Here is a 16917-nt window from a genome sequence, read left to right as displayed (position 1 = left end):
CCTGAGTACTGCAGTTACATATGTGTGCCATCCTGAGTACCGCAGTTACATATGTGTGCCACTCTGTTTGGCAAAAGCCTACTTAAAAGAAAAGTATAAAATCCTTAAAGTCTATAGAAAACATTATTTTGAGTGAGGTAACCCAGACACAGAAAGACAATTATCACATGTACTCATTCATAGGTGGTTTTAAAACACAAAGCAAAGAAAACCAGCCTACAAACCACAATCCCAGAGAACGTAGACAACAATACAGACACTAAGAGAGACATACACAGATATAATCCACATGGGAAGTAGAAAGCAAAAAAAAGACAAGATCTCCTGAGTAAATTGGGAGCATGGGGACCTTGGGAAAGGGTTGAAGAGGGGAGGGGAGAGGCAAGGAGGAGCAGAGAAAAATGTAGAACTCAATAAATATCATGGAAAAATAAAAAAAAAAAAAAATTTAAAATTCTTTAAATCTATTGCTATTTTCTTTTTGTTTACTTTTGAAAATAAGTATATTCATGAATCTGTATTTTGTGTAAGCATACATTCACCGTGACACATATGTTTGTTGTAAAATACTACCTTTGATATAATCACCTTGCATTTTAGCTTATTAAAAAGAGTATTTGGATTTTTAGACAATTCTTACAGTGGCCTTTCCTTACCTTTTAATCAAATATGTGACCTTAGGACACATTCAGGAGCAGTTTTGTCTATCAGTTTTTTTTTTCTGAAAGGCTTATTTTAACATGACTTTTAATTAATTACTGAGAACTTACAGGACCAGAAAAGATGATTTCCTTCCTGATACAATCTTCTATGTTCAGGGGCTAAGGACTTTGGGATGTGTCACCTCCTCCTCCTTCTTTTTGTTTTTAGAGACAGGGTTTCTCTATATAGTCCTTGCTGTCCTGGAGCTCCCTAGGTAAACCAGGCTGGCCTTGAACTCAGAGATCCGCCTGCCTCTGCTGGGTTTAGAGGCATCACTACCATACCCAGCTCTGAGTCTCTTCTTACATGGATGTTTTGACTCAGGACTCTGGAAGACGTGACTTTGTATTTTCACTGCCTCTTCCTCCCATGTAAAGCTAGGAGCTGGGACGCTTCTGATTTCCTTTCTGTAACTGCTCACTTTTCTTCTATTAAAAATGTAGTCAGAGTCTTGGTTCTGTCTGAATAAAAATAATTTTGGTCAGTTTTCTTGTGCTTTCTTAGTCAGTAGAAAGCTCCATTTGCCAGCCTAAAAGATAAAGTATCATTGTGGTTGAAACTAAGTAAAAAGCTCATGCATTTGTTTGTTTCAGATCTCTACAAAAATGGACTCCAGAGGGCTAACTTTGTACCATTTATAGCTGTCCTGAAGGTAAGGGGAAATCATTTGTTCATCCATTGACATGCAGCTGATTGCCAAGTGAGTCTGTGGCAGCACCTTGGTCTTGCATCAAGCAGAATTCATCTCCATATTTAGACAGTGATAGTCAGAGACAAGAGCAGAAAGATACCTCCTCTTAAAAACAGTATTTCCCCATGTGTACATGGGAAAAATGACAAATATAGTCCAAATTATTTCCTAGCTGAAACATTTGATAGTTTACATTTTATAAATCTTAATTTAAGGTTTGCTCATAAATATTATAGCAGAATGTTTAAGCTTATACATGGTGTTCTTTGTTTCCTTCAGGCTAATGGCCATTATTAACATGTTTTCCTAGTTATTAAAGTTGCTATTCTAGAACACCATTATTACAAAAATATTCTAATATATTTAAATGTGATTGCCATCAAGTTATCATGAAATTATGTCAAGTTGAGGCACATAAATAGTTTAAATATTTGTGTGTATCATTGCTGCATAGAGTTTAAAATAGTCTTCATTACAATATCATTAAAAATAAAATAGCCTCCTTTTTTACTGTTAATTTTAAGTAATTTCTACATGATTATTCACTAATTCTATAGTCTACCCATATTTCCTGAAAGCCTACTATGTGCAAAGTGCCACACTAGTCACAGTAAGTAATAGAATTACAAAATAGGGGATTTTTATCTCCAGGTCTTTTTAATCTACTTGAGAATGTAAAATGTACACAAATACTTTAAAAAGCAAAGTATATTGTTCCTAAATGAAGCACAATTATGTGCCAAATGTAATTTATCTAATTTTAGGTATTTAAATGTTCTCAGTTCTTATCACCATATCTGAAAAAGATAAAGTTTTATTTAACAAAAACTAAACTTCGAAAAATCTTCCTAAGAAGGAGTGGGATTGCCTTCAAATACTCTAAGCACACAGTCAGACAATCTCTTTGACACACACTTTAGCTGAATTATTGTTGGTGCCTGCACTAACTCAGAAGAATTCAAACATCTGTTTCCCTGACCAATTTTTGTTTCCCATGGATCTTAATTTCTCTGAGGTATTTTTAGATGTGGGGAAAGCGTTTCCAGAGGCCCCAGACTGTCGATAATGTCTCCTTTGGTATTCATGCTTCACACATGGGAAGAGGTAGATTTCCTCCATACTCCAAAGTATGTACCCTACAAAGAGACCAAAACACAAACAAGAAATGGAAAAAATAGATGCCCAAAATAGTATCTTCATATGGCAAGCTGTAGAAAGAGAAGGCTCACAGACCTTCGTCTATATACTTTTTGAGGGGGAGGAGAGAGAGCATAAATCTTCTTTCCTTTTTTGGTCAGTAATTTATCATAATTTGATATACAGCACCACCAATAGCCAGCTAAACTGGCTGAATTAAATGTCATTTTCATTCCCTTTTCTACTCTTAATTTCTCTGAAGAGAGAACACCAGAGATGAATAATCCATAATTTCAAACTGAGCACGAACTGACATGCCCAAGAAAGTAAAGACTGCATTTGAAAATTTCTAAAATGTCCACTTCATTCAAAGGATTTCTTATAGTAACAGAACTGAGTTCAGCGGCAACACTAGAGCTGGTTCTGTGGGGGCTCGTCTGTCGTTCCGTTGGGTCTTATTCTTGGGTCAGCCTGACATAGACTAGAGTCACTGGGGTGAGGGAAACTCGTGGAAGCATGACCTCCATCAGATTTACTGGGAATATGCCTGTGGGAACATACCTGTGAGGACGTACCGGTGGGGCATTGTCTTAATTGCTAGTTGATTTAAGAGGGCCCAGCCTTCTGCAGGTAGCTAGCCCTGTCCCTAGGCAGGTGGGGCCTGTGCTGCATAAGAAAGCTAGCTTGGGAAGCAATACAGTAAAAGCATTCCTTGGTCTCTGATCAGTTTTCCCCTCCAGGCTCCTGCCTTGAGTTCCCTTCATGAAAGCCAAATAAACCCTTTCCTTCCAAGATGCCTTTGAACACTGTTTTATCAAAGCAACAGAAAGCAGAGTAGGGCAGTGTGTTTATATGAAGATTCTTTTGTAAGTAAAGATGGCTTCAGACTTAACTGAATGACATCTTGCCTATTTACAGATGATAGTCATCAATCATACCCTCATCAGTCATACCTAGGGTGGAGTTCAAGTCGTTTTTGGAACTTGGGGGAACTTGGGATCATGGAGAGGGCACAAGAGGGGTAGTCACGCTGTGTGTTTTAAAGTGGATTTCTGCTGTGTATTTCTCTTGGCTGTGCCAAGATGAGAATCCAATATCTGTAAATAGGCAGTGGATAAATTTCCTGCAGTTAAGTTTGATCCTTTGGAGGGTTGTTTTTAAGTCATGTGGGATCCACAAAGATCAGCTTGTACTCAAGGCCTGTTTCCTCCCTTGAGAAGTGACTCATCTAGACTCTAGGCTGGGCTCTCTGCTAATCCACTGGTGTCCAGAGAGTTGTTTTCATCCTGGCTATTCCGAATGCTTCTATATGTCCCAGTTTTGTGTGACTTATTCTTTCTAAGTTATGTATACTTAGCAGTTATGTAATTTAATGTCCAGCCAAAGACATTACTAATATGAATGAGATGGCCTCTAGTCTCAGGCATTTGAATCCTTGGTCCTCAGCTGGTAGCACTGCTCGCAACACTGCTTGGGTGTTGCCTTGTTGGAGGAAGTCACTAAAACCTTGAAGCCTGCTGCCATTCCTAGTGTGTGTTCTGTTTTGTGCTTGTGGTTTGAGGTGTAAGCCTGCAGCATCCTGCTCCAGCATCCTGCTCCAGCATTCTGCTCCAGCATCCTGCTCCAGCATCCTGCTCCAGCATCCTGCTCCAGCCTACTGCCTTGTTATTCCCGCCTACTGCCATCCTATTCCCGCCTACTGCCATGCTATTCCCGCCTACTGCCTTGTTATTCCCGCCTACTGCCCTGTTATTCCCGCCTACTGCCATGCTATTCCTGCCATTGTGGATATAACCCTCAGGAATTATAAGCCCAGATAAATTTTTTATTCTATAAGTTGCCTGGTCATGATGTTTTATCACAATGGAAAAGTAACTAATATAGAATTTGGTACCAGGAATGGGGTATGTATATTCTGTGTTATATTATTGTCGGAATTATAAAATTTTATTTTTATTTTACAGAGGGCTATAGTTAAGAGATAGCCTTGAGTCTCAGAAAAGATTTTGGGCTTTTAAACAGTGTTGAGATTGAAAACCATGAGGACTTATGGATTGGACTAAATATGTTTTTATTATAGTATGGCCATGAGTCTGTGGAGGCCAGGGAGTGGTGGTTTGAATGAGAATATCCCACATAGGCTCTGCTGTTTGAATACTTGGTCCCCAGTTGGTGGAGCTGTTTGGGTAGGTTAAGGAAGTGTGACCTTGCTGGAGAAAGTATGTCACTAGGGATGGGCTTTGAGCTTTCAAAGCCATGCATCGTTCAGTCTTTCTCCCTTGCAGTTCAGAATGTGAGCTCTCAGCTTGCTCTTTTCCCCACTTCTTGCTGGAAGTGTATGCAGGGCTTCTGTGCTTAGCCAATATCCTCACACCTTGGTGTTTAATTATAGGCAAAACAGGTATCCCCACCCCCAGCTCAGGAACTCAGTCATGTTTTAACACAGACATAAAAAGTATAAATATAAAAGCTATTAAAAGCAGTGATGAACACAAAGCTTTTGTTCCCATGTTATCATGCATGTTTAGAGGAGCAGTTAGATCAATGGTGTTCACACGCACATGAGGGGATACAGTGTGATTATTTGCGGGGTGCTTTTCTAGGAGTTCTGCTGATCACAGACTGCAGGATGATGCAGGAACTTGCCTGTTGCCGTAGAAGGATGAAAACAATGTTCTGCACAGAAGAGTACTAGGAAGATGCATCTCAAATGTTAGTTGAAATTGTGCCTTGTTGTAGGAGGCTGCTTTTCATTTCCCTGCCACCCAGACTCCCGAAATAATCGTACAGAAACTGTATTATTTAAACCACTGCTTGGCCAATCACTTAATTGTATTGCTAGCTAGCTCTTACATCTAGAATTAACCATTTCCATTCTTTTATATTTTGCCATGAGGCTCATGGCCTACTGGCAAAGTTCTGGCTTCCTGCTTGCGTCTTTCTCCTCTGGTGTCTCCATGGCATCCTTCTGACTTTGCCTCCTTTCTCCCAGCATTCAGTTTAGTTTTCCCTGCCTAGCTCTGCTCTTTCGCCCTATCACAGGCCAAGACAGCTTCTTTGTTAACCAATGGTATTCACCTCATACAGAATGATGGGATTTTAAGTCGATTTCCTCTTTTTGAGATTTCTAAAATGAGATTTCAGATTTTGATGAAATTTCATTTCACCAAAAATGAAATGAAATGGAATTTCTGAAATGAACATATATTATTACTCTAATGGAAAAAAAATTTAGACAGATCAGATTTGTCCCTCTTTCTTAGGAGCTCAGCAGATCTGGACAGGACTCTGATATTCAAATTGAAGTATTGAGCATGACCACCATACAAGTAAATGTGGCATGTGTCTGTCCAGTTGGTGATGCTAGAACAATGGCAGCAACTGGGGGGTTTGTAAAGAAGATGGATTTATTCTTGAAGCTCTGGAGGTCATGAATTCTGTTATCACAGAAACCACCAGATGTGGATCTAGTAAGCCCTCATGTGGTATCCACTCAAGGCAGAGACGAGAGAAATGAGAAGGACTCACTCCACAGCAGCCTCCTTTCGTGATGACAGCATCAATCTATCCATGAGGACACTGTCCTCATGACACAGCCACCTCCTAAAGGCCGACCTTCCAACACTAACACGCTTCTTGGAGGACTCCATCAAAAGGCTATGGAAGGATGACTTGGGGGCTAAAGGCACTTCAGGCCAGGGACCTGAGTTCAGTCCTCAGAACCATGGAAATCTGGAAGGAGAGAAGTGAGCACACAGCTGTGCTCTGACCTCCACATGCTCTGTGGCATGTGTGTCTTCTCTCTCTCTGTCTCTCTCTCTGTCTCTGTCTCTGTCTCTCTCTCTCTCTCTCTCTCTCTCTCTCTCTCTCTCTCTCTCTCTCACACACACACACACACACTTCTTTATTTTTATAAACAAAGACATATAGGAAGGAGGACCCATGAGCAGGAAGGAAAGACCTGACTAGTTGCTCAGAGCGCACGATGAGCGCACTGACTCAGACAACGAGAGAAGATGCAGTTTTTAATATTTTAAGAGAAATTTAAAATTCATTGTACTAATAAGGTGAAGGAGATGAATTGAATGTAAGATCAGAAGAAAAGTGAGCTGGCAGGGACCCAGGTTCAGTTCCCAGCACCCACACCCATCTGGAATTCTCTCTTTTGAGGACACTGCACAGGTGTGTGCAGAAGTGGGGCACAGACATACATTCAGGCAAAACACCCACACGCATAAAATGAACTAGTTAAAATATGTCTGGTATCCTGTCAGCTGCGTCATTGTGCACATGCCCGATGTGGTGGCACACTCCTCTCATCCCAGCACTCAGGAGTTGAGGCAGTAGGCCTGCGTATTCAAGGCTAGCCTGGGCTACATAGTGAGACTCTGTCCCAAATAGGCCAGTGGAAAAAATAAATAAATCCCTGCTACATTTCAGAGCCACTTAAATCAAAAACCCTACAGATATGTATTTTTGGACATATGGTAATGTAGGAATTACAGCCTTCATGAAATTTCCTGAGCAAATTACTTTTAAGATTTCACACCACCAGTCAAAATGAATAACTTATAAATAGAGATATTACAGTAAAGTAATTGGTGGTGGTTGAATTGAATCTGATTAAACATTTCAGGCAGTAACATTCTTATCATGTCATGTGAGCACTTCTATAATTGAATTAAGTATGGGATGCTGAAGTACATGGCAAAGAGGCCTTGACCCGAATGAGCAGCTTTGAGCAGAGAAAGTGGCACATGTCAGGTTCCCCAAGGAGCATATGATACTTACACTGAGACTTGAAAGTCAAAAATTACTAGGAAGAGCCAAAGGGCATTGATCATAGAGGGGGTGTATGGAAAGGATGGACCATGAGGATTGTACATTTAAGATGTGATTAGTAATTAGTTCGTTAATATTTTATGAACCACTTATTACTATTCTTCTGTTTACCTGAGGCTTTGAGAATTTGTTTAAAACTTAGATCCCCTTTCTCTGCCTCCAAATAAAAGCAGGATGTGTTTGGTGTAGCATGCAAACACAAGGGACCATATTGACACTTAGTGCTCTTAGATAAAAAGATAATTAACATAGTAATCTTTAAGGTCTGTAATTTGAAACTCCTTGATGACCATGTGACACAATTTAGATAATTCTTCTAAAGTATGTATACTGGTGAAATTGTTAAAGCAGTTGCCAGTATCTGTACAGACTGTTCTTTACAGTTAGATGTGTCTCTCTTCTGCAATATTTTACAGAAACTTGATATCTGTATCCAGGTCAGCATATAGAAGCAGTAGCCAAATCTAGACTGTTATCTGCTTTTGTGAATAAAGCTTTATTGAAAAGCTTCATGCTCATTTCTTTGTATGTTGACTGTAGCTCTTTTCACACTATAGCAACAGAGTTGAGTTCTTGAAGCAGACTAATGGTCTTGAAAGTCTAAAATATTTATGTTCTGTCTTTTTTCAGACAGTGTATGGATCCTCATTGATAAAGTGTGTGAGGTAGCCAGGCAGTGGTGGTGCACACCTTTAATCCTAGCACTTGGGAGGCAGAGGCAGGCCGATTTCTGTGAGTTTGAGGCCAGCCTGGTCTACAAAGTTAGTTTCAGGACAGCTAGGGCTGTTACACAGAGAAACCCTGTCTCAAAAAGCAAACACAAACAAACAAACAAAACCAAAAAAACCCTAAAACCCAAAATAAACCCCAACCCCTCTCCCCAAAATTAAAGCAAAACAAAACAAAAATAAAGAGTGTGAGGCACAAACAGCTACTTAAACTAATACGTGTAAACAGCATTTTTTCCTAGAAAATTTTACTTGTTCATGTAACAGAAACCCTGTGCTAGAGTAGATTCAGTAGCAGCTATCAGAGAAAGTGTTACTTCAAAAGCAGGATAAATGCATGCTCGAAAAGAAGGATGTTGGTGGGCTAAGAGCCAAGAGAGTGGCCAGGATCAGTTGCAGATGATTTAGTAATTTGAGATTATTGGCTTTGTTAGAATCAAATGAAAATGTTATTTCCATATATACAGACACACACAGACAGACAGACACGCACGCACGCACACTTCTGTATTTATTTGCAGTCCTAGAGATTGAATCCAGGCACTTGCACATGTTGGTCAAATAAGCACACTACTTCTAAGGCATATCTGTAGCCCTAGCTTTTACATTTATTGTTTTGTTATTTATTTATTTATTTATTTATTTATTTATTTATTTATTTATTTATTTATCATGAGACAGAGTCTTTAAACTGTGTGAGGTGTTTTGTTTGGTTTGGTTTTTTTGAGACAGGATTTCTCTGTGTAGCTTTGGAGTCTGTCCTGGCATTCACTCTGTGGAACAGGCTGGTCTTGAACTCACAGAGATCCGCCTATCTCTGCCTCCCAAATGCTGGGATTAAAGGCATGCACCACCACTGCCTGGCTTTAGAGGCAGAGTCTTTTTTTTTTTTTTTGGTTTTTCGAGACAGGGTTTCTCTGTAGCTTTGGAGCCTGTCCTGGGGACCAGGCTGGCCTCGAACTCACAGAGATCCGCTTGCCTCTGCCTCCCAAGTGCTGGGATTAAAGGCTTGCTCCACCACAGCCCAGCAGAAGCAGAGTCTTAATCTATATGGCAGACTGGCCCAGATCTCACAGTGTAACTCAGGCAAGAGGATTGCCTCAGGCTTTTGAGTGCTTGGATTAGAGATGAGAGTCGTGGTGCCCAGTAATTTCATATAGATTAAAATATGTCTTAAGTGCATAGTGATTGAATAATATTCTTTCCACACAATCTGTGCTATCATTAGTATTTAAAATTGTGATCTTAAGGGGCTGGAGAGATGGCTCAGAGGTTAAGAGCATTGCCTGCTCTTCCAAAGGTCCTGAGTTCAATTCCCGGCAACCACATGGTGGCTCACAACCATCTGTAATGAGGTCTGGTGCCCTCTTCTGGCCTGCAGGCATACACACACAGACAGAATATTGTATACATAATAAATAAATATTTAAAAAAATTGTGATCTTAAAGGTATGGAGGACTAACTGATATTTTTTTTAATATTTATTTATTATGTATACAATATTCTGTCTGTGTGTATGTCTGCAAGCCCGAAGAGGGCACCAGACCTCACTACAGATGGTTGTGAGCCACCATGTGGTTGCCAGGAATTGAACTCAGGACCTTTGGAAGAGCAGGCAATGCTTTTAACCACTGAGCCATCTCTCCAGCCCCCACTAACTGATATTTTGACAGAAGAATCGTATTAGCCTTAAGGGTGGAACTGGCTAGCAAAATTATTTCTGGTCCCATCTGCTCGGTTCTGTAAACGGGTGACTGTATAGACCTGTCTTTTATATTTGGGTAAAAATTCTGTTCACTCCATCGCTTACCACGTAGACTGTTTTGTCTTATTCACTCCACAGTGAAAGAAATGCTGTGTGTAGATTTTAAAGTTGAAAGCTTCTGTGTGAATCTCACTGTCTTTTTAGAATTTTCATCGTTAGTTTAACTCTAGAACAACTCTGGAATACCATCCCCATGGGAACTGTCCTGTGTGGTAGCCTTTGCCATGTTTCTAACAAAGATAGCCTGTCACCAGTAAGTCAGCATTCTGATGGTCTTTTACAGTGACAACAGGCGGCTTCTTTTTGAGAGTTCTTCATTTCCTCTTAAAATTAAAATTTGGGTGATTGACTACTGGACGGTAACTATGAGCTATGGACAGCAGCCAGCAGAGCATCCTACAGTATGATTCTGTCTTTCGTCAGTATCATCTGGGAAATGAAATTAGAGAACAATAGGTCCTAGCATCAACTCTTCAGAATTTTCCGTTTCTGACAAATCGTTGCTCATTTGGAAGCATTGTATTTTGATTTAGCATGAGTTGATTTTAAATATGAAATGCATAGATACTTAATAGTTGAAGACAGTAACAGTTTTGTTGCTACTAAGTTTGTACTATTTAGTTCAGGGATGAATACATATCTTTTACTTGGTAATATTTCTGGACTATTTTTTTGTTGTTGTTCGAGACAGGGTTTCTCTGTAGCTTTGGTGCTTGTCCTAGAACTTGCTCTGTAGAACAGGCTGGCCTCGAACTCCTCCCTTGTGCTGGGATTAAAGGTATGCATCATCACCACCCAAGTGTTATGCTTTCTTGATCAAAAACATTTTAAGAAGCTGTCTATTAGATTTTATGATCTGTTTTCCGTGGGTCTTATTCTGCGAGTGGACACTTTGAGGATGTTCTGTGCTGTAGTCTGCAGCTGCAAACTGTAGAAAAGATGCTTATGCCTTCGGACAAGACATTGAGGCACTCATCTCTTGCCTGTACTGGCACTAGGGTTTTAGAGTTGTTAAATAAATGGATCTTGTCGCTTTGTCCTGCGGTGGCTTTCACAGCTGCTGGGAGCGGTTTGCCGGTGTGTTCATGGTGCCTTTCAGCACTGGAGCTCTCGGGTTGTTAGCCTAGGGGTTAGCGTCCACCCAACTGCCCTCCACTGGACTGTCACCTGAGTCAGTCTTCCGGGGGTCCCTTTGTCAGCGCGGTGATGTCTTTACTTGGGAGCTGCCCTTTTAAGACTTAGAACTGACCGGGACAAAGGAGAAGAGAAGTCCCAGAGCAGACCCCTGGACTCAAGAGAAAGTTGGCTTCCTGCAAACCACTGGTGTTCACTTGAATCCTTTTGGGTGTGTGATGTCTTACAAGACAAAAGCTGATCATTTGATGTGTAATCAATTTCTGGGATTAGCAACTCTTGGACTAAGTAAATTGAGGAATTGACCCAAGGTGTTGCCATCTAGGAGCTTATTTTGTGCTTGAGAAAAATAGACTTGAAATTACTGAGAAAAATATATTGATAGCAACAGGAATTAAACTTCATCAGTAATATGTGATTTTGTTTTGTGTTCTTGAAATGGATAAATAGGATTAAAATTAAAAATTGTTGTGATGTAATTTTAAGATGTAATTCTTATTCATCTTTATTCCCAAATGAATACTTTGTGTTAGATAGCCTATGGAAAAGTAATTTGGGGTATATGCTTTTAAAAAAATATTTTTTCCCGTCTTATAAAGTGAAACTAAAGATTTTCTATAAAATATATTAGTTATATACTTGCTTTTAACTGAAATATAAACAGCTGTGCCTTACATATAAAATATATAGTTTAGGACTTGAATTCTTTCCCTTGAATAAATAGTTATTTTCAGTTTAATTACAAGAAATCAGTTCTGTGGTGACAAAAATGGTTTAAAGGAAGTGTGTCTTAAATATGAATTAGTGGCTTCTTTGAATCATGAGATAAATTAGTTTAATTCTACATGGCAGTTTTCTCGGCTAGTGATGTAATGTGAAATAGAAGTCTCCTTTCGTCTCCCCTAAAACTCAAGCCAATGAAAGGAACTTTTAAGCTCTGTCACAGGCCACCATGGAGGTCCGCAGAGAAGGACTGTAATCCAATAAACATTTCATTTAGATCATGAAAAGGAGACATGAGGAGAAGCTCCTTTAAAAGAGGGTGTTACTATGAGTCTACCCATGAAGAGATGCAAGGAACTTGCCAAATTAACCAAGAGGTCCTCATATTTAATGCGCAAACGTGTCAAAACTAACAGAATCATTATTTAATTTGCTTGAACCCTACATTGAGGAACCTCTGAAAAGCCCCACTGTGGGGCTGGATGGACAGGGCAGAGGGAGGTTGTGAGAAATCCAGATAGCACTTAGCCCTGGCCGGAGCTGGTCAGAAAAGGAAGAGATAATTAGGCGTAATTAGCGTGTATGAATCGTTGTCTCTCTGCCCTTAGCTTGAATAAATTTTGAAGAAGAAAAAAAGCGTGGTGGTGCAAAGCCTTTGATGTGGGAAGAGTCATTGTGGCCTGGCAGCGAGGCGGAGTTTTATACTTTTGTCGTAGTGGTTGTGGAGCAGAAAGACTGAATGGGCCCTGCACCCCCAAGTCTGCTTTATACCAAGGACTTTTGGATTCTGTTGAAACAAAAATGCATCCCCAGTTTTCAGTTTCCCTAATGAGGTAGGGGACCCCATCAGGGCTCAGAGGGAGCCATCTTTAGCTTTGTTTAAATCTTAACCACCGTTGTTTTTTTTTATTTTCTTTTGGAAAATCTTTTTTTTTTTTTTAAATCAATGCGTCTCCCCACCCTCCGCTGCTTAGCTTGCACCTCCAGTAGCAGAAAGGACTGTGCACAGGAAAGCCAAGTAGAAAAATCAGACAAAATTTATCACACAAAGAGCAACACATTTTTGTGTTTCAGTCCTCCCCAGTTGATGAACATCTTCTGCCTTAACATCAGTAACATCGTAGTAAGGTTGTTTTATAAGGAAGATAGTAAGAAATCGTACAGGGAATAACTTTAGACTGTCTTCTGCGAAGCGCTTGTCCTAAAATTGAAATGGCCCTAAGGAAACCAAGAGTGGCATACTAGGTATAGCATTTATGTTTTTAAATGAGATAAGTTTGACCAAAATATTACTCAGTATATTTCCTGTAAACTTTTTTATTTTTGAGTGAAGTACAAGCCTGGCAGCCTGGCCGTGTGTCCACAATAGTGTGTCCAGGGTTATTTTACTCCTGGGGAAGAGCTTGCTCCCGAGAAAGCATTGCATTTCCTTGGAGATTTTTGAGTGATCAGGGACAGCCGGGCCACCCAAAATCTAGTGTTAATTTGCTTTGGTTGTTGGTTTATGTTCACTTCGATGGCCCCAAATATTTTTAAATTAGTCCTCAGCAAAAATAAATTAGTCACAGGAAAACTCAGCAGGACCCTATGGGTGAGGGGACGCTGAGGTGGCCTAGCTGGAGTGCCCAGGCTCAGAGCACTGCCCCTAGGCCAGTCTCCCATTGCCCACATTTTCAGATACTCCCTTGAGCTACTTGGCGTCATCTTTGTGTGAAGAAAGACCGACCCGTCAGATACGTGAGTGCCCACTCAGCTTGCATTCAGTTCGTAGTCTCCTTCCGGCAGCTCTTAGCTGTAATTCAGTCATCAGTAGCCTGCTCCTCCATGTGTGATCTGTGAATCAATTTTTGTGAGTGTCACCTTGCTTAAGCTTTCTTATGACGTTGTGATTCCAGGTAGACTTCTTTCAAGCCACAATGCTCTGAGATGCCTTGGGCTACTTAACCCACTTTGCATATTGTACATTTGTAGAGTAAAGTAGCCTTTTATACTTGAAGTTGGTTTGAACTCTGAAAGGCAACACCTGAGCAGCTCACAGGACTGGATAATTACGGCTGATTGTGTTTTTCAGGTATAGGTCACAGAAAACTCATTTGGGGTAAAGTATGTACAAAGCTAAGAAATATGCAGATTTCCTGTTGTAGGATTGTGTAAAAATTATTTACAGTTAATACTTGCATAAAGGTTAGAAAGGTTGATGAAGTGATATTTAGTTTCGCTTTACTATTCACTGCGTGTCAGAATGTAATTATGACTGATTCATGAAACTGTCTTAGAAACGAACCATCTTTATTAAAATGCTGATCAAGATAAGAGCTGACAGTAATAAAGAATAGAACATTTTAGTCTTGTTGCTTTTGAATGATTGCTAATTACCCCAGAGGTCATGTATAGTGCTTGGTAGGATTCATTGACATTATTTCTTTTAAGTCTGCTGTTTCAACAACATCTGAGTACGAAGACACAAACTGTGCGCCAGGAACAATAGTTTGGCCAAATTCTCCAGGCTCCAAATGCCTAAGACATTTGTTTTCCTACTATGTGAATTTAGGTTTTCTCTGTCAAAATCATAATTACCCTAGGGGTGGGTGGCACAAATGACTTTGTGTGTTCATTTGTTCTTGACTGTGCTTATATTCCCATTTTTAAGTTGGTCTCATAGGCTATTGAGACACTGTTGTCTCATAATGTATGTAAGCATATAAAATTAACAAAAGCCAGAAGATGCATTGACCCATAAGTTAGAATCTGTAGAAAGGACATCCCAATGTATAATTAGAATATACTCTTACTATCAGTAGCTCCTGTTTCATTTTCTTTTTGTTTTTATTTAAAAAAAGAACCTTGTCTTCTTTAAAGATGTGTAGGAATCTATATATTTTATTCCTTAGCTCACAATATGTGGTAGGAAGCCTATATTAGTAAAATTTGGTTGTCTGGTTAAACTCTTCATAATATCTAAAGTGACCTTCAAAATTTCTCACAACCCAAAGTAGTAGTAGTAGTTGTGTGTGTGTGTGTGCATGAGTGTATGCATGTTTGTGCACATGCACATGCATGTGTGTATGCAAACCCACAACCATCCCAATCATCTCACATATCGATGTAGTTTCCAGAGGACAGAAAAGCCAAGAGATTACAAAGGTCATCTCTCAATTGGCCTTGGTGGTCATCATAACAAAGGCATAAAGTTGGGAGGAAGAGTAAAGGGTGGATGGGGGAGTTGGAGGACTAATGGGATGTTTGTGGTCAGGATGTAGCATGAAATTCTCCAAGAACTGATACAGTTCCTCCCTCCTTCTCTCCTTCCTCCCTCCTTCCTTCCTTCCTTCTTGTCTGAACAGCATCCGTGTGAGCCTGGCGCTGTCACTGACTGTGTCGGGCCCCTTAAGTCTGGAGGTTTTTTCACCTGCAAGGGATGGGATTAGGCTACAAGACTGCATGCCTTTTATGTCATGGCTTTTAAAGATCAGGTTTAAGTGTTTTTTTCTTTAATAACTTATTCATTGACTCGTTGGGAGTTTCACATCAGGCGTCCGAATTCCGTTCACCACCCAGTCCCCTGTCCTCCCCTTATCCCTGCCACACCCCCATAAGGAAACAAATCAAAGTAAGCACTGAAGCAAATAAAAGCACAAAACAAAACAACCCATAACAAAAACCAAACAAAATCTACAACAATAGAAGATTCTCTTTGCTTCTCCTTTTCCGCTTCTCCAAACCTCTTCATCCATCCTGGTGGCAATGGGCTTCAGTGTGCCCTATAGAATACCTCTTTGTCCCATCGGTTTACTGACAAATGTTCATTGCAGTGACTCACTGGTCTGGTTCAAGGCCTCTGCTTTCTGGTCCACCATCCTCACCGCATCCTAAGCAGAACTCCTCTGGATACCCTGTGGCTGCCGCTGGTCTTGGAGATCTTGTGAGTATCTTTCCACAAGACCAGTCTCTTCAGTTCCAGTGGGTCCTAGATAGGGTAGATGCGAGGGTGGGTCAACCCAAGGCCTGCCTGTGGGCCTGGATAGTAACTATGACCTTGTGTAGCAGCGCAGGCCACTCAGATCTCGATGCTTCCTGGTCCTTAGACACCAACCTGGACTCAGGTGATTGATCTGATCCTGGGCATCCTCATGGCGCTTGGGGGCAACAGGTGCCCCATATGTCAATCCAGAGCCTGGCTGCTGTAGGGCCAAGGGCCCTAATATGGCCCTTAGCAGTAGCCTGGGCCCAGATGATACCATGACCCCAGGTGGCAGTACAGTCCACCCATGTCTCCAACCAGGTTGCAGTATCTGGTACAGCTCCCCGACTTCTATATCAGCCCTAGTGGCAAGCTGGGCCACGGACTTCAACACAGACCATGGTTGCTATAGGACCAGGGATCTCATATAGTGCTTGGCAGCAGCCTGGCCCGGACATCATCGTCATGGCACCAGGTGGCAAGCAGATCTGGCCCTCAGTCTACTCCTCCCACGGTCACCATGGGTCGAGGTGGCAAGCAGGCCTCCAGTGCCTGCCCACTCCTCACCATAATCAGGTCTTCTTTTCTGGATCTTTCCATATCGCATGAACCATTCGTTTCTCTATTACTTCGAACTGTTCACTACACATTTTCTTATTGTAATAAGGCATACATGCCCACCACCTCAGGCAGATCTCTGTGAGTTCTAGGCCAGCCTGGTCTACAGAAAGAGTTCCAGGACAGCTTGGACTGTTACACAAAGAAACCCTGTCTTGAAAAAAAAAAAGTTTCGAAATTTACTGTAATTTTTTTTCTGTGTTGTATTTTTTTTCTGAAAGTATTCTAAATGTGGTATTTAAGTCCTAGGCCGGCCACTCCACCGAAGCCTAAGAGCCCCACATAGCAAATAATGTACCTCATGAAAAACAGAAATATTTTGATGTCAACATGCATCTATTAGTTGCTAGTCACCTGAGATGTCAATGTTGCTGGTATATAAATCCTGCCATTAAGGAAATTAGGATTTTATAGCACAAAAGAAATACCAACAAGTAACTCTAATATAGGAAAATACTGTACTGTACTACAGAGAGAGTAGGAATTGAGTCAGGCAACACTGCTACCAATGGCTTAAATACAGCACAGTAAATACAATTTTAAAAGTTTCCCACCCTCTTTAATGCTGGTGATTATGGAGGACGTATATGTGGCAGGCACAGGAACCAAGCCAAC

General features: G+C 40.7%; 1 protein-coding gene across 3 annotated transcripts in view; it reads left to right on the top strand.

Moving 5' to 3' along the window:
* The window catches only part of Afg1l (AFG1 like ATPase), a 149074-nt gene that overhangs the window by 71780 nt on the left and 60377 nt on the right, over positions 1-16917 (top strand). For all 3 annotated transcript variants that reach the window (XM_005363575.3, XM_026787400.1, XM_026787401.1), the window contains one exon: positions 1296-1354. In XM_005363575.3, the coding sequence (XP_005363632.1) occupies positions 1296-1354 (59 nt within the window). The remainder of the gene's footprint in view (positions 1-1295; positions 1355-16917) is intronic.

This window comes from Microtus ochrogaster, linkage group LG9, assembly GCF_000317375.1.
Source record: "Microtus ochrogaster isolate Prairie Vole_2 linkage group LG9, MicOch1.0, whole genome shotgun sequence".
NCBI classification, from domain to species: domain Eukaryota; kingdom Metazoa; phylum Chordata; class Mammalia; order Rodentia; family Cricetidae; genus Microtus; species Microtus ochrogaster.
This window is presented reverse-complemented; position numbering and strand designations above follow the sequence as displayed.